This window comes from Aricia agestis, chromosome 4 (genome assembly GCF_905147365.1).
Source record: "Aricia agestis chromosome 4, ilAriAges1.1, whole genome shotgun sequence".
Lineage (NCBI taxonomy): Eukaryota > Metazoa > Arthropoda > Insecta > Lepidoptera > Lycaenidae > Aricia > Aricia agestis.
Window position 1 is genome coordinate 21,460,812 of NC_056409.1, and position 18,808 is coordinate 21,479,619.

Consider the following 18,808-nt stretch of genomic DNA (forward strand, 5'->3'; position numbering starts at 1 on the left):
CATCATCATCACCATCCGGTGGTCAGAGATAATTTTAATCATTAATGAACCCTTCAATCTTGCTTCCCGATTCATGGCCATCACAAATCGGTGTATAGTTTCGAAGTTCGGAGGCTAGCCTCACAAAATATCTTTCATCTTCAGAAACCTTCCAGCCGCTATCGTACTTTACTGTCTTGACTCATATTGACTTTTTTACAAAGCAATTACGTAAAAAAAATGCTTCCAATAGAATGATATACTCCTACATTTATGAAATATCCTAAATTATAACAAAAATTAAACATAATATTACAATAATAGAAACTTATTTTGCGGCAAAAAAAGTTACGTAAGTAGTCGCATGGGGTCAGCGCTCAAGAGAGTAGCGACGCGTGCACCAGCGCTAGCTGACCGGCTACCACTTATTAGTATACCTCGATAGGAGTTAGGAGACTACCAAAAGCATCGTTGCATTCCTAGAATTATTTTATAATATTTTTTTCGGTTTGAAAGTCATTTGACCCCATGCGACTAATTAAGGGTTAAATATTAAATTTAATTTGTTTTAGTATCTGTTATTATATCGGTAACAGACATACACAATATGTGAAAATTTCAGAAGTGTAGCGGTTATTGAGATATACAGCCGAGACAGACAATAAGACATCGAAGTCTTAGGAATAGGGTCCCTTTTTTTCCTTCTTAAAGATATTCAAAAAATAATAAGCGGGGGATGTTACTACATCGCTATAGAAGCCAAAACTGTGGCTAGTTTTTTGTGTCTGCCTGTCTGTTTGTTCCAGCATCACACGAAAACTACTGATCCGATTTGAATGCGGTTTTCACAGACATATTTGTCTTTTTCCAACTTAACATCTGGTTATATAATATTATGAATGTTTATCTATTGCCTAGTTACGATTTTGCCATACAGCTGATTATTTTACCGAATTGAGTTGGTCCCATAGTAAAAGTTTTTCGTAATCATGGATGATTTCAACCCCTTTCGGCCTTTAAGTTATTTTTGTTACACTTTGTAATATTAATTATTTATCACTTTCATTATTTTAATAGTATTTAAATACCGTAATAATAATTAATCGACACCGTAGACCGACCGGACATCACTAGACCATGTATCGTTGACACTATTCTGACAATAGGTTTCCATATAAACGGCGCTACATAACACTAGGAGAAGTATTTCCCTGTTCTGAGGGTATAGCCTATACCGTATAGGCCATTGATGTAGATCATTGACTTTTATAAGTGGATGCGGCAGAATGGTCTCTACCAAATCAAAATACCGTGGCAGGTCCGCCATTTTATGTTCCGGTTCTCCGAGACACATAAAGTGTCAAAGTGTCGTATTATAGGGATGTCGAAATTGAAAGAAAATATCGATATATCGATACATTGATATTTAAAAAATATCAGTATCGGTCTCGATATATCGCGAAAAAAAATTGATATATCGGTCAAATTTTTCGACCAATTTGCTTTTTTTTTAATTAATTTATAGTCCGTCAAAAAAGTGAAGAAATTTAAAAAAGTTTGTCCTTGGATATACGGATGTACGTTTATATTTTTACTAAAATGTTTGTTATTTTACCGATGGCTTGACTTTGTATGTGCTAATTTAGTTAATAATTAGACAATAAATAAGATTTGTGATAGAATAGTAATATAACATGGCTTGATTTTCGATATTATTTAATCAACATAGAAATTAGTAGATTTGACGTTTAGTGATGTACTTTTTTATCGAATTTAAAAAATATAAGGTGAAGAATCTAATCTTTTTTTTAAAAGATTTTAACCTTAGCTCACTTATAACATCTTACTTATCGATATCCTCGACAAATATCAACCGAGCGTCCCATCACTATAGACCGCCATGTTTAGTTCTTGGCAATATGGCGCCGGCCACACTTTTTGTAGTTATGTCGCTTCCATCTGTTTCCTTATTCATTGATGTAGGTAGATAAAAACTTTTTTCGTTAAAACAATGTTGTCAAATATCAAGATTGTCATTGAGATTGTCAGATGTGACATGTGACGTTGACTTGTTTGACTTGTAATTAAAAGTATTCGAATTTTGGGTTTTTGGTTTTGTTTGGTCTCATTTTCAGTGTAAAATAGACCAAGGTGATAAATAATAATATATTGCTGTAATATCCCCTAGCTTTACGGTCCATAATAATGGCATTATCGATGTTTCTTCGTGCTCCAGGTAATTTGGGAAAGATGCAATTTTGGAGTTACATAACCCCAATCCTTGTAGTAATTTGTGTAGATGCAAATTTGCGAGACAGATAGCGCGGAATGCTTGTATGTATACAATAAAAACATAATATGCGATAGTTCAACCTGTTACCATTGTATTGTAAGGACATGTTACTTTGTAAGTTGTAACCTAACTCTAGTCATTTAGAACTAATAGAGGATTGTATTTACAGCATGCACAAGCCGGTTATTTAGTCAGCAGCTGAGACAGCTGTCGACTCAAACAGTGCTGAACCCAGCCGTTTTAAGATCATCAGCAAGTGCCATTCAGTTAAAAAAAGTCTCCTTGGTCCCTGAAGCAAAACCTATTCTAAAAGCTGTAAGTTGATCTTGAAAATATGCTTTGTTACTTGACTACAGTAAAAATTCAATTGCAAGTCACTTTTATTATGAAGATATAATTTGAAGATAATACCTCGATCATGGAAAACCAGACACATATCTATTGTTATTGCGGTCACCGGTGACCACTTGGTGCTTGAGGCATTGAGTATAGAAATTATCTTTTTACAATCTGTATTATATGAGGAGGAATATTATTTTTTAACCTATGATTTTAAGCCGTTGAATTTGACCACGATAACAATAGATTTCCAAGAATCTGCAATATAGGAATTAAATTACAACTTATATGATTCTCTTAAACTAAGAGAGTATTGTAATTTTCTTGATCTAGGCCAATCACTAATTCACTACTAATATTATAATATTGATATCGCAATGGCAAATCTATACATAAAGTTAATTTTAGAATAAACATGTTTGTGATAATTGTTACCTTGGTGTTGCAGGTGCGCTCCTTTCAAACATCTTCAGTGAGGCTGTCTGGAGAGAAGGCACATGACCATACCAAGTTGTGGGTGATTGAGAAGGTGACGGCCGCGGCTCTCGTACCACTCATTCCATTATCTCTACTGATGCCCAACAAGCTGTTTGACTCTGCTCTGGCTCTTTTGATTGTTGCCCACAGTTTCTGGTAAGTTTAGTCACTAATAACTTAAACACTTTTTAGTAGCTAAGTTATTTTTTTTTCTACTAAGCTAGTGTAACCATCCATAACACAAAAAATATTTTTTTTGTTTTAAGTACATTTCGAGTAGTTTTACTAAGTGTAAACCTGAAAATGGCAGGTAAGCGATTTTTTTATTCAGATGTTGCAAACCTTTTGTAGGTTTCAAAGTTAGAAAAATGAGTACCTACCTAATTAAATAGATCTGGGTTTCCAAAGAAAAAAATACGTTCGTAGATAAATTTAAAGAAGTTCGTAGTTAATATTTTTTATCCGACTTCCAAAAAAGAGGAGGTTATACGTTTGGCTGTGGATATATTTTTTGTGTGTTCAACGATTACTCAGCTGTTTGTGAACGGATTTTCAAAATTTTTCTTTTGTTGTATAGGGTATTTGTTCCGATTGATCCGGTTCCGAGTTGGTACCATGTTCACAAAAGTGGTGATCTGATGATGGGAACCATGAAGACTCCCAATATTACTTCTTTATTTTCTTAAAAGTTTACTATTAAAAAGCTCGGCCGCACATTATCCGAAAAAGTCGGACGCTAATACAATTTGACACGTCAGAATTCTGATAGTATGCGGGGTCCACAACAAAATGTATGAACAGAGTACGTTCCGGCGGGCGTCGGAATTTTAGTGATCAGAAATTTTGGATAATGTATGGTGGGCTAAAAAAGGAGACAGCACCTACTTTTTTCAATTCACAGAATATTCAGAGAGGAAGCCTATAAGCTTGTTTTACGTAAAATTTAGATGGTTTTGTTCGGAGCAGAACCTTCTAACGTGTAATTTGAGTGAGATACAATCGCTTTTTAAATGACACGGCTCATGTGTCATACGCCACACGTTAAAAACCCATAAGACGCGGCTGCCGTATAATCCGCAACGAATGCACCTTTTAAAAAAGGTTGACGGCCCCTACTTTTTTTCAATTCACAGAATATTCAGAGGCGAAGCCTATAGGCTTGTTCTACGTGGAAAATTAAGATGATTTTGTTCAGGGTAGAACCTTCTAAAGTGTAATTTGAGGGAGATACAATCGTTTTTCATCGTTTTTCAAATGACACGGCTCCCGTGTCATACGCCACACGTTAAAAACGCGTATGACACGGCTCCCGTGTCATCCGCACTGAATCGGTTAATAAACACTATCAAGCTTGGGTGTATTTACTTGACTAAGCCTCTTTAATTCTAGTTTTATGTCCTATCCTTAACTCTCCTACCCTAAAATACACAGTTAAACTACCTCGTAACCTATTAACCTATCCTTTCCCTTCTACCTCCCAGGGGTATGGAAGCCGTCATGGTTGAATATGTGAGAGTCATTCTATTTGGTCGCATTATACCCAAGATAGCCATTGCCATTGTATACCTACTGTCCACAATGCTGCTTGGAGGATTTTACTATCTCATCAACAATGATATTGGATTGAGTCGCGCCTTCTTACGTATTTGGCAGAATATGGCTAAACCAAAGGATATCGTATGTGGGGCTTACTTTTATTATGTAGAAGTCGCTTTTTTATGAAAATATTTATAGCTAGGTTCTGTACTGTTTGCATCATGATTTCATACTCATATTATTACCTAACCAACATACAAATTAATGGTGTAAATGGTCATGGACATGGATTTCCTTACATGATGATTGATGATGGTACCTCACTAAAACACCTTTAATTTTTATTTGTTATAGTTTCAATTAACATCTTTATATTTTACAGTTGTAGTTGTAGCAATACTGTAATGTCATTCTGTCTTAAAGCAACAACCTAAAACTAATATTATCCAAAAGAAGCTTAATTTTGTTATATTTGTAAGGTGACCTTTCTAAACTAAATTAATTACTATTATTCCAGGGGCCTGGAAGCCATTGCTGTTGACTACGTGCGCGCCAGCATATTCGGTCCCATCATCCCCAAAATCGCCATCGCGCTAGTGTACCTCATCTCCATCGCGACCCTCGGCGGTCTGCTCTACATCATCACGCACGACATCGGCCTCGCCAACACCGTCAAGCAGTTCTGGGCTATCAAATCCGAGCAGAAAGCGTAAAGACTAAAAACCGACTATTCCTAAGCGTATGATGCTATTCTGAAACTGTGGTTTATTAGGGCTCCCACACATAACTGCGAATTCGCATCGCATCACAAACATCTACGACAAAACTCATAATTAAATATTACATCGCGATGCGAATTCACAGTTGTGTGGGAGCCCTTACCTCCAGCTGTTGCAACAAAGCTGCACAGGTGACAGAAGGGTGTATAACACAAACAAACGAAATGTAAGTCTAACCAGAAATTATAATATGACTGTGTTAGGAAGCGGCCGGTTGTAAAGATATAAAGGCATAGCAGTCACGTATTTTTTTTGGTTGGCACTCATTCTTGCCAATGTTTATTTTGATATCGTCTATTTACGCCCAGTTTAGCGTGGAACAGTTTCAGATGTAGCGTCATACGCGCTATCGCTAGATATTATGTACCGTGATTTTAGTATAATTAGGTTACGTCATACGAAAAATATTACAAGTTACAGAACATACAACAAATGAGATGAGAACGTGTCTTACAATGTGGTTTATTTTTTAATTTAGTCGAAAGTTAATGCTCATATTTGGCATCTCCAAAGTATTTGATATAATCTCAATTTAAAGTTGATATTATGGTTAGTGAATTCATATAACACACAAAAATAATAGAAGAGAGTAATAATTTTTGCCATATAATTTTAACTGATGAATAAATTGTATTAATTTTGCTTTAATTGTGATGTAATTATTTGAGATTGACATTTTATTATTGACGTACTTAATGCGAAGCAAATTCAATTTTAAATTGTTCGTTTAATTTATTTATTTTTATCGTGAGACGATGTGTTTGGATAGAATAAATATTGAATTTAATTTACATTTTTCAATCTTTTGCTTTACCTATGTTAATGAAAATTTTATGTTTCAAATAACACAAGTGGTCAGTAACGGAATATAATTTTATTGCATAAAATTTGACTAACAATATCATAATTATTAGGTGTAATAATGGACGCTGTTAAGCATTCGTGTACTAACCCACACAAAAATTATGTATTGAGTTATGAATGCAGCTATGTTCTTTAGATGATTTAGAACAAGACTGCATTCAAAATTTAACAACAAAAAAAATTGTGGGTTAGGACACTAATGCTTAACAGCGACCAATTAGCTTATGGCGATAATTACACTGACAATGAAACTGTTGACGCGGTGGAATGTGATGAGAATACGCCTAATTTTTATATAACAATATTTTTATTAAAGAATAGACTGGTTTTACCCCATGAATCTTTTTAAAGTATAAACAAGCATAATATACACTTCCGATATGGAGATTTAAATAAAACACCTATATTAATGCCATTACGTAAAACGGAATTTATTTGAAATCTGAATATCTTAAGAATTCTTTAATGATAACATAAAAATAATAATTAATTTAAAATCTGTAATTAAATTTCATTATAATTAATATGATGTTCATACACATAATATTATACAGAAGGTATTTTGTTATTACCACTAATCACAATCCACCGCCGCGCGCCGTAGTTACAAAAATAAAACAAGTAATTATCCAAAAAAAAAACATTAATTATACAGATGCAATATCTTTAATACTTATTATAACATCATGTTATTTTTGGTAAATAATGTAAAGAAATGTTTTATATGTTTGCTACCATACTTTTTTCTTGTTACCGCAAACCAAAACCTACACCAACACAGATGAAGACAAAACTTTACTACCACACATATTATTATAATATTGTGTACATAAGGGCCAACCCACACGTACCACAACGACACCACATCGCAACGACAAAATGTCGTCGAGCAGTGGTTACGTGTGAATGGTGTCGCTGCAGCTTTTTGTAGTTGCGTTGTGGTACCAACAAAATGCCGACGTGGTTGCGTTGTCGCCAGTGGTTGCTATGTGGTTATGTACGAAAGTCAATGAAACTGAGGGGAGAAGAGCGCGGGCGGTGTGCGCGCACTGTCATTGCATCGACATTCGACGCAACGTTGTGGTTGCGATGTGGTCGGCTACTAGTTCGCTTGTGGTTGCGATGTGGTCAGTATCACAAGAGTGGTCGACAACGACTGCAAAATGTGGTACGTGTGAATGGTCCAGTTCATTTGCAATACGAAATATACGCCCGACCACGTGGTGTGGTTGTCGTGTGGTTGTGGTACGTGTGGGTTGGCCCTTAATGTATGTATATATTTTGTATATCCTAGGTCAAATTTTACCTCTTTTAAGAGGTTATAATTTGACCTAGGTTTGATTTTATAATTGACTTTAGTAAATTCTGACAAGGCAGAAAATAAACCAAACAATATTTTAGATAGCTGTACTTATATTTAAGAATAAGTTATGAATTATTTTCCCGTTGTCTGAACTGACTGTTACAATAAAATGCACACCATTCAAATTTCAATATTTTCAGCATATTATTTGATTGACATTATAAAATAACATCTCTATCGGTCTCTCTTACTTAAGTTACCTAGCACGACGCGACAAAATTCGTTTTAGGTCGCACTGGAATCGTACATTACTTGTATTCACGGAAAATAGTACTCACACCGAGTTTCATCAAAATCGATTCATCAGTTCAGAGGCCCGAGTGTGAGTTTTTGTTTGACATTCGATCGTGAACGCGTTTGGCGTTTACTAAGATTTTGTATGGGATTTGTACAGCGCCGCCTAGCGATGCTCACGGGAGTGAGCCCAGCTCCCATACAAAATCTTAGTAAACGCCAAACGCGACTTCACGATCGAATGTCAAACAATAAACTCACACTCGGCAGTCGGCACACAGGTTGTCCGTTCGACAAGGACAATACAGACACTTTCGCATAATATTATGATGGATCATACCGTAAAGTTAATATACCTAGCGGAATAGAGCAACAATCTCGAGCTGTCAGACGAAACCGAAATTGGTTTTCATCTGTGTGAAAAATGTGTACGATACACTTACACAAGCATGATTGAACATGAATTCTATTAAATTGTCAACGTGCGGCACGTGCCGACTGGACGTCAAAAAAAGAGTGCTGCTGTCATGTATCACACGTCTCTTTTTACCACGCAGTGTTACTGATAGTGACATCTCTCTTGTAGGCCTTTTTTTCTCTATTCCGCTAAGCGCTAGGTATATCAACTTTATGGATTGTACCGAGCATAAGACAACTGCCCAATACGAGTAACTTAAATTTACAAAACTTAAACATAAGCACTGGCAATAAAACTGAATTACTGAGTAGCAATTTAGTTTTATAGTTAGTGTTATTGAAGACTATTTGCGTCATCGACGTAATATCATTATATTATCAATTAAATTCGTTTAACTAACAAACCAATCCAAAAACTTTGAGGTAGCGTGTTCTATAGCTGCTTACAAACTTATTGCATATAGCACCCAAATATAATATCGCTCGGCAAAAATTGAGAGGGAGAGAGGCGGGCCTACGTAGTTGGTCGCGTTACGTCAAACACAGCCGACAGATCACAATTAACATTGAATTGACATGATCCGACCAAATGACCTTGATCCGGCAACTGCCTAGGAATCAATTTCCTCGATGGTACCTATATTGTTTGATTTTTAGGTCTCTTTGGTGGGATGTTAGATCATTGATCAGACGGATCGTTATTGGTAGATTGCGATCAGTCGGTGTCACGTCATTGGGCTATTCTACGTTATTGGTGTACACTCTTATATTCCATCCCCAATTGCTCCCTCCATTTTCGCAAAGCGAAATTAAAGCTGTGCACGACACATACCACATTATTTCCAATACGATAAAAGGTGGAACACCTCAGCAGTCCAGTTTATCTACAAATCATATTCGACATTATGACCTCGGCAATAAGGTTTAGGTGGTACTTTTTACCGTCTCATTGTGATCACGTGTGCACGTGATTCCTGTGGAAGATGTCGAGCGCCTGCCACTGCTTGGTGTGCAGCAATATGTGCGGCCGCCGTGACCGCATGTACTCCACGGCTTCGTTTGGACTCCACCCGTTTTTCTGAAAAAAAATTACAGGAACCGTCGGTACTATGATGCGGCGACGCGGCATGCCCTAAATTCCCATAATATTAAAGCCCGAATATAATATTATGGTATAAAATTGTAAGAGCTAAGTCGCACTACGCGGCAGCGGCACTACGCGACGTGGCGTTCTATCTATACTAACATTATTGTGAAGTAGCAACAAACTTAAGTCAAAATAATTTGTGAAGTGGCAACACCGCGCTTCCGCCCGGCGTAGGCGCCATCATCTGTGTCGTGCATTTTTTGACATTGACCTTTTCGCTTCCGCGCTCTGGCTGGTACTTGTGCCAGCTAGAGCGCCGCGTGTGAACTCTTTTCATAAAATATATTCTTCAAGTTTAAAATATTTTTATGAATTAAATGAAGTGTCGCGTCGCTTCGTTGCGACATGCAGTTACCTAGACATAACTATGTATGTCGCAAGGAAGCCAGCGAATGCAGCCTCTTCTTTAGCTATAACTACGAGTACATTTTTAACTCAACTGTATGCATGTCACTCTGGCAGCACCCTCTTATTTTGGCTTATTGCCACCAGACGTTATTAGGGCCTGATCACTCCGCTCGGGCCTTCGAGCAACTGCTGCAACTACTAGAGTGACAAAGGTCTTTAGTTTCTTCACTACCATTATTGATACACGGAAATCGAGACCGAATTTTAAGGAGCTGTACATATCTTCATAGCTGCAAGTCTCACCAGCATGAGGTAGCAGCCGACGAGCGTGGCGCTGCGCGTGCGGCCGGCCTTGCAGTGCACGTACACCGTGCCCTGCTCCACCCGCCCCTGCCCCTCGTCCAGCGGCACCGACCGCAGCTTGCCGCCGAGAGGTAGGAACCTGATGGTAGTCAGGTATTAAAGTTTATCTTGGTTATCATATAGTATTGCTCAAACAATTGCTTCTTTGGGATGATCAGTCGCTGCCTGCACGACTTTTAAAATAACATTTTCTGTAGATATAACTAATATTTATTCTGCATTATGGAATTTAAAAAAAAGGTTGAAAAAGAAAAAATTGACCTTCATGAATTACTTTATACTAGAAGTTTTAATATTATGTAGTAGTGTAGGTATAATAGAAAATGCTCCTGCAATTGCTCTTCGTACATTCACTTTTACCATACACAACAAATGAACAAACCATCTTAACAATTTGTGAGTGACTTACAAGTTGTTAAGATGGTCTTGTTATTACAAGTTGTAACACATGCTAATTTTAATAATATAAATTATTATTAAAATTAGCGTACAGTAGTCGCACGACTCTAGAACCAAGTGTCAACACATCAGTTAACAATGATTACATCAATTGAGGCGATCATTCTACTCTGCCACTCGCCAGCCTGATCCAAATAAATAGTTCTATAAGGCATTGACCTTTTATTGTATTAGGGCATTCTGGTATAAATTATCCAAGGGCTTAACATCTCGCTATATACATAATATTTCGCGCACAAATTTAAGACCTCAGAGCAAAAATGGATGGGAAATGACACAGTGTTTGATTTTTTGTTTTGGTGGTTGGATCGATTGTGATCGAGGTTTTTTGTTTCAAACTGAGCGTGTTCTCATCTATTCTGACTGCTCGACAATGGTGAGGTCTCATGTAACCATTTTCGAGAAGATGGTCGGTTTGGGGGGGGGGGGGCAATGGGGGCGGCGGCTGCCCCTCTCTGCCCCTACTTGGGTACGCCCATGAATAGTTGCAATGCTGTGAGCGTGTGTGGCGTTAAGTCGTAGTTATGTGCGAAATGCGAATATCTTTATAGGTACAAATTAAAAAAATTCGGTGACAGTGGCCGGTTTCATTGACACCAGGCCAGTTACGCAGTAGTAATTTATAGTGCCCAAGTGTGTGCGCAGTACACAAGAGCACTCTATATTCCTTTTACTCTCACATTAGACTGATATAACCCAGTGGGACGGAAGACAGACACGACTGGCGAGTACAGGCGCAGGCGCTGGACCGACTTTTTACATGCCCATCCGACGCATGGATCATGACCTGCGTTGTCCTAACCAAACTTGGAAATACATAACATGTTTCCAACGCGGGAATCGACCCCATGACCTCCGAGTCAAGAGCCATGCTCTGAACCACTGGACCACGGAGGCGTTACAAACATTACCTATTGATGAAGCGCACTCCTTCATACAGTTTGTCCTGGTCCGGGGCCTCGAATATGTCCGTCGTCGCCAGCTGCAGGAACTCCACGCCGTGTTGACGCCATTTCTAAAAAAAACAGAAATATAAATAACTTTTTATGCTGTATGTAAAAAAACTGAATAATAATTAATTATTATTTTATTATAGCCCTTTTTTTCTAATATGTGTCCTTGACGAGTGGAAATTCGTAACTAATTATACAATATAAATTAATAATGAAGTAGGTACTCATTAATTAATGAGCATGTCTTATTTTGGCTCATTATTCCATAGTTAATATCAACAGTGATTAGAATTTTAGCACTAATATGCTTTTAAACTTAGATTAATGATTGGTCTCCAAGGTTTAGGGTAATCTAAGCTTTTAAAGTTTAACCAGTTTACTTCTTCGCAGGCGCGGTCCAAAGGGGGGGGGGGGGGGTCACAGGGGACATGACCCCCCCCCCCCCCAAATGTAAGGTAAAATTGAAAATAAAATAAAACCCAGAACCGTCCGAGGGCGCAGATAAAAAAAAATGTGTAGTGACTACTGAGTAACCCCCCCCAAAATTTCAGGCTGCGACCGCGCCTACTTCTTCGATGGCAGTGAATCCCCATATAAAATTAACCCTCTTGCAGAATTTGAGTACATACTCTACTTATCTCAAGCCAAAGATTTGAGTTTTTCTATTCAAACTATTTACATGACAATATTCAATATTGTGTATTGTAGATTTATCTATATTGTACTATTATTTCCGGGACGCGTATGACGATATACATTAATATTAAACAGTGCTGCTTTAGTCGACCATAATAGAATACAATAACAAAACTATTATTATGAACTGTGTGCTGCTAGCTAACTCGTTGCGTCGAAAATCGAAATTTTTGTAGTCATGGGCGTACCCAGGTAGGGTCAGGGGGGGGGCAGGCGCCCCCGCCTGGAAGATACAATAAACGTCAATTTTCCTGGCAAGTGGGAATTAAAAACGTGTTACCTCGTAACTCTGCGCAAAATGAAGTGTTGCCCAAAGTCGTGCAGCCAATGGCCGCATGCGGCTGGTGACTAAAATCGACCGTGCAAACGCTCAGTCGCAAGCGATCGCTTGCTGCGAATACTATTGTTGACTGGTGACTAAAATCGACCCGTTAGTCACCCGTGTAAATGGGGTGGCGATTCGACTGGTGACTTGCCGGGTGACTAAAATCGACCCGTTAGTCACCCGTGTAAATCGACCATTAAAGCCTTCTTTATAGAAACGCCGTTCAAAATGTATGGACATTAGACGAGTCGAAGGTCAATGTCATATTATCGAACCCTTATGTCAATTCCATCCATTTTGATCGGCAATTCTATAAAGAAACGATAAAGAAATTGTCTTGGCTAGGGCCAGAATCGTTCACATTGCAGTCTCAAAAAAACGGTCAACTGCGAATCGGACTCGCGCACGAAGGGTCCCGTACCGTTAAAGAGCAAAAAACAGGCAAAAATTAATGCGTTTTTAGTACGGGAGCCCCCCCTTAGTAATTATTTATTGTATATAATATTTTGATTGAACAGTTTACTATAAACAGTTGTAAAAATTTTATCAACTTCATTTTGTACAAATGTACAGTCATTTATTACAGGGATGTATATATTATTAATATTGAAGCTTAAAAAAAGAAATTCTTCCTAAATTACTAAGAAACCATTATGGAGGTGTTATAATATTATGTGCTAAGTGTTAGTGTATTTCTATTGGGGAAATAGTCTAAGGGCCACTGTGATACGGTTTGTTGAAGTAATTCCTGAAGATATTAATTGTTGGTACTTGTCCCCTTTAATGTATGGAAATTGGAAATCCATATTTTCCATGACTTCACTTTGTGTTTTTATAAAAAAACCTATGAAAATGATAAAATTCAAAACTCATTACATCTAACAAACAAAGTAAACTAAGGTTTACTAGCACTGTGTTTCAAATAATAATATTTAGTTTATTTGCAGAGGGAGTAAATAAAAAATTTGGTGGTGGTGAAAATCACAGGTCTGGTCTGGTACTCACCTCACCATCATTAGAGAATATCTTGAGCTCATATGTTTCATTCATCGACACAACACCCTTTATATTCTCCTCCTCAATCAGCTGTAAAAAGATTAATAAAAGATGTAATACAGGTCATAAAAAAAACTTTATTATGTCCGTAACAGTAGGTTTAGAAGTATAATGTTTTCTAAAGCAATTTATTTATTTATTCAAAATCTACATGTAACTTTCTAACTTACTTATTGATAAATAATTATAACTAAGTATTTAATATTTGGATTTTGATTCAACAATTTTTGTCTGTTATACTATATTCCTAAATATTTATTAAAATGTTAAATACTTAAGCAGAAAAACACTGCATCTGTTGATACTCAAATATCAGATGCAATGTTTTTCTGCTGCATCAATACAGCATAAAAGTTATGCTTTTGTGAGTAATTTAAGTGATGATTTTGATTATAACTACACCATAAAAAATTTAATAAATGTATTATTAGGTATGAAACTGTTTATTTCTTGATAGAAATAACTAGCAAAATTGCTGTATCAACTGTTTATCTAATAGCTGTAAGTCTGCACGCTTAGGACAACAATATTCCAGTTCATTCACCAGAGGTTAGAAGATTTAAAAACTTTTTTTGTAAATTAAAAGTGTCTTAACCTACATACCTGTTTAGTCATTCCTTGGAATGGCAGAGCCCCGAGTATCACATTGTCATCAATCCTGTCGTACCATCGTCTGCTGGTCACCTTCTCCATCACCACATTATATAAAAGTGTAGGGTAAAAAGTGACTCGCGCGAACATCGTCGTTGCCTGTTAAATATACAGTTAGTGAGTACGTAGAACCGGTACCTAGCACATCGCACTAAAGATTCATCAAGTAACGCTACCATGGTGCTGGAGAAAGCGGAACTTTGTGGTGGGGATTGTGTAAATTAAAATTCTAGCGGAGTTTTGCAAATTGCTTGCAATAGGGCTGGATTTCCAATGTTTTGACAGCCAATTGACATTGACATATTTTGTGCGCACTGATTTTTTTCTTATTATGGCACTTCGGCTATATAACCATGGCCAGAGTATATTATGGCGGGAAAACAATATTTTCAGCATCGTTTTTCCAAAGACTTCTATTTAAACTGAGGTAGACATGCCATACTCTACGAAATGACATTTGAAAAGCAATCCTAAAACAATACACTCAAAACATTACACACACAAACAAAAATGTATCTTCCATAGTCAAGGGCGAGATGCCAATATTATTTTGTAACAAGAGTGACAAAGATGGTCTATGGTGTTCGGTTATAATACCGAACGCAAGCGTAAAGGAACATACCCATACTACGTGACCCATTTAGGGACGGGTCTTCAAAATACTACGCTCGGTCACAAGAGGGGGGAGTGGGTCTAGAGTTTTGTCATGTAGTCAATTTCGACGAGAGAAACGTCATACGATTTTTTTTTTCTCTTAATTTAATACTTGACACTGGCATTTATTATGGTTATATATATGCTATAGCCAACAGCCACTAAAAAAACAGGCACTTCTGTCACTTGTCAGGCATTTTGAAGTTTGGTGAAGCTGTAAAGCTAAATTTATTATATTTGGTGTTCGATTACAATTTGAACTACAGTCGTGACTAAAATAGCTAGTATGTGCCATCGAGGAAATTGAATCCTAAATCCTAGGTAGTTGACAGAACAACGTCATGTAGTCGGATCATGTCAATTCGATGTTAATTGTGATCTGTCGGTTGGGTTTAACTTTAAACGCGACCAAATAACTTAGGTCCGCCATCTGCCTAGAAATTAATTTCTTTGATTGTTCTATTGTAATTTTAGACTATTATAATATATATTATTATTTTTTTAATCTAAGAGAATCGTTACACTGGGGCGCTTGCCCAATGCCCATACAAAAGTAAAAAAAAATTTTGCTCATTCAGCGCTGCTACTTTCACAGTAAAATCACAATAAGGAACACGTACACATCCTTTTGTTTTGTTTTGTTTTGTTACACCTTGTATAGCATAAAATATAATATTATCTTAAATATTGGTGTCAAGTATATTTTCTTTTTGGCTATTAACTATTGGGTATCAAAGTATGGTTTGGTGATCGTTTTTTATTCCCATATTTAATAAAGTAAGTAGTAATAATTATCTAAATTAATTAAATTAATATTTAATACGCAAGCGAAAAACTTTGTATCCCTTTTGACGAAAAATTGGGAAACGTAGGTAAATTAAATTTTGCACAGTTATAGTTTATATGATGAAGGAGTGCATCGAGCTAATATTATTTTAAAATTATGCTTTTATCATACATTTTTTTAACAAATAAAACATTACACACACTACAACACACACACTAGGAAAGATGACAGATTTTTGAGTGACAAGCCTATACATACAAATTATACTCTTTTATTTATGGTTGAAGTCTGTTGACAACAAGGTGACAAATTGAAAATGTAAATTATAGTTTTTTTTTTATTGAATCTTAGATACTATTAGACAATGCTTACACGGCTAGTCTGAGATCAGCTGAGTCCCAGAGACAAGAGTTGAAAAAAAAAAATGATAAAGTCAATATTTTTTTTACAAAATATAGGTAGTAGTCCTAATATCGTTGAAACTAAGATCGAATTTCGACCATTGGGCAATATCTAGTTATTATTAACATGCAAAGAATCTTTTGTTATAAATAACTTAATAAACACAAATATGAGTCAAGTTATTTTCATTTGCTAGATTACTCTTTCTACTTACAAAATGATTAAAATGATTCTTGTCAATACCACGTGAACAATTGAAGGGGTCTTGGCATATACTACGTGTGGTCACCTGGGGGAGCGGGGGAGTAAAAAAATCTTAAAAAGTAGGTCACGTAGTATGGGTATGCTCCCTAACTCCCCGAAAGATCGTAAACAAACGCCCGCAAGTACTGACTGCAAAAAAGTCTATTACAAATTAAGAAAAAAAATTCGTTATTAAATATAATGTTTTTAAAAATGATATTAATTAAACTTAAGCTACAACTAACAATTAAGTGGTATTTAATAATACCTGCAAAGGGCGTGCGCGAGTGAGGTCAGTGTGAAGCGGGAAGGTGGTCGAATGCATTGTATTAACTAGGTAATCTGCAGATTTCCTGATGCCATCCGGTAAAGTGTGAAATTTAAACCAAAAAAGTTATTTTTTGTACTTTACCTAGTTAGTTTGCATAGTAACGAATGGTACCATCGAGGAAATTGATTCCTAGGCAGTTGACGGACCTACGTCATATGGTCGGCTTATGTCAATTCAATGTTAGCTTCAATTCAATGTTAGTCATCGGTCGGATGGGTTTGATAAAACGCGACCAAATTACTTAGGTCCGCGATCTGCCTAGGAATCAACTACACTGATAGTACATCGTTGAATTGCGGAAGACAGTGAACTAAACAGTTTTGTTACGCTCCTTCGCTGGGACTGCACCCCTCTGTTCCTATGTTTGACGATTTGGTCTGTTATGTTTTATCAGTGGAGTAACATTAACAACAACAACATTGAAGTTAATATTGAATATTTTATCCTTTGTTTATTTTTTTCTTATTATGGCGCTTCGGCTATATAACCATTGCAAGTGTCAAATAAGTAGCGGGAAAACTATGTTCTTGTAACAATTTTTAGCATCGATTTTCTTTTTAGTAAAGTCCAAAGTCTAGTCAAAGTCAAAGTAAAAGTCAATGCAGTCAAGGACTCAAGTCGGTCGATTCAGTAAAACGGTAGAAGCTTTACTAAAACTTTCGATGTTGTTTAGGAGGGAACACAAAAGGCACGTTTCTGGAAGTTGTATCACTGGCCTATACTTGTGCATGATAATAAATATCCAATGGTTAATATTCTACCAATAAAACACATTGAAAACCCAGAACAATCTTAGGAAATTAATAAAAACACATTAACGTCACTCTTTCACATTCTAGGCTAAACTCTTCCTTCGTTTATGTTCCTAAAAATTTTTGACTTAAGCATGTTAGCACCTTATTTTATTTATTTATTTAACTCAGGCGTCTTGGCCCATAATATAAATACCTTATAGACTAACATACATACAATTATACTAAAAACTAATACTAACACTAAAACACTAAACACGTATTGTCTGCGACGTGGGGCGCGACGTATTCGAAAGTCGTCCTCGGAACCTCCTGTAGACGACTCCAATCGGCCAGAACTCCTCCTTCTCGAAGGTCGGTAGATGGTGCGTCGGGACTCTCACCACAAAGGAGCTAAAATTCACTTTGTGGCGGGACTCCAAGCGCTCGAACCTCAAAACGAAGGTTATGGCTACCACATACGCTACGGTCTACCGGAGGGGTCACCTGCAGGTATGCCTGCGCAGGTGTCACTCGAAAGAATTGATTCTCGATTTTGCGCCGGTCGAATGCGCAGGTCCAAGCAACTGCACAGGCCTATTCCCATTTCCCACACACATTCCGATTTACTTGCGCAGGCATACCTGCACAGGTAGACCTCTCCGGTAGACCGTTGCGTGTATGGCTAACATTAGACTGTTTTTAATTGTTTATTATTGTTTTTTTTTTCTAGTTGATTTGATCTGTTATATTTTATCAGTGCAGTAATATTTTAGTTACTTAAATTTTAATATTTTATTCCTTTGTTAATGTCCTAAAAATTATATTCAATAGTCCCTATACCTACAACTAAATAATATGATTTATTCAAACAAGAACCTCTTTTATGCAACATACCGTGCATGGTAGTAGACTGCCGATTACCTAGATATTCTGCAGATTGTCTAGTAATGTAAGAATAGATTCAATTTTTTGCACTTTAACTTACTCACCCAGAAAATCTGCAGAATACCGCGTGAATTTTCACTCTAACTGGCTTACGTAAATTAACGGTAACATATACAAACATACATTGATACATACATAGCCTGTGACACATAACTCTTACTTTTTGCTTTGCTGTAGCCAGGTAAAAATTATTCATCTATTGTGAACAACTATGATAGTTACCTGTGAAAGGTAATCCCTGAAGATTTATTTATATATTTTTTACAAAATCTTTTTATTTTTACACAAGATAGCATTTTGCCCTTTGATTACATTAATTAGTATCTGAAAATTAAAACAAGTTTGTTTTAAAAATGTATTTGCTAACCGTACACACTCGCATACGACCGTCGCGTACAACGCGCCAGTGAAGACTGACTGCAACGGTGTGAAT

General features: G+C 36.7%; 2 protein-coding genes across 2 annotated transcripts; one reads left to right on the plus strand and one right to left on the minus strand.

The window, feature by feature from the left end:
• The first annotated feature begins 2,044 nt into the window (after nucleotides 1–2,044).
• On the plus strand, nucleotides 2,045–5,893 carry LOC121726557 (succinate dehydrogenase [ubiquinone] cytochrome b small subunit, mitochondrial). The gene is made up of 4 exons (XM_042113960.1): nucleotides 2,045–2,215; nucleotides 2,442–2,587; nucleotides 3,060–3,244; nucleotides 5,142–5,893. Exons 1-4 carry the CDS (start codon nucleotides 2,185–2,187, stop codon nucleotides 5,335–5,337), a joined length of 558 nt encoding a protein of 185 aa, XP_041969894.1. The 5' UTR covers nucleotides 2,045–2,184; the 3' UTR covers nucleotides 5,338–5,893.
• A 2,996-nt stretch (nucleotides 5,894–8,889) lies between these two features.
• On the minus strand, nucleotides 8,890–14,554 carry LOC121726556 (phosphatidylglycerophosphatase and protein-tyrosine phosphatase 1). The gene is made up of 6 exons (XM_042113959.1): nucleotides 14,456–14,554; nucleotides 14,232–14,378; nucleotides 13,578–13,658; nucleotides 11,510–11,613; nucleotides 10,080–10,218; nucleotides 8,890–9,359 (listed from the first exon to the last, which is right to left on the minus strand). Exons 1-6 carry the CDS (start codon nucleotides 14,456–14,458, stop codon nucleotides 9,237–9,239), a joined length of 597 nt encoding a protein of 198 aa, XP_041969893.1. The 5' UTR covers nucleotides 14,459–14,554; the 3' UTR covers nucleotides 8,890–9,236.
• Between the last annotated feature and the right edge of the window lie 4,254 nt (nucleotides 14,555–18,808).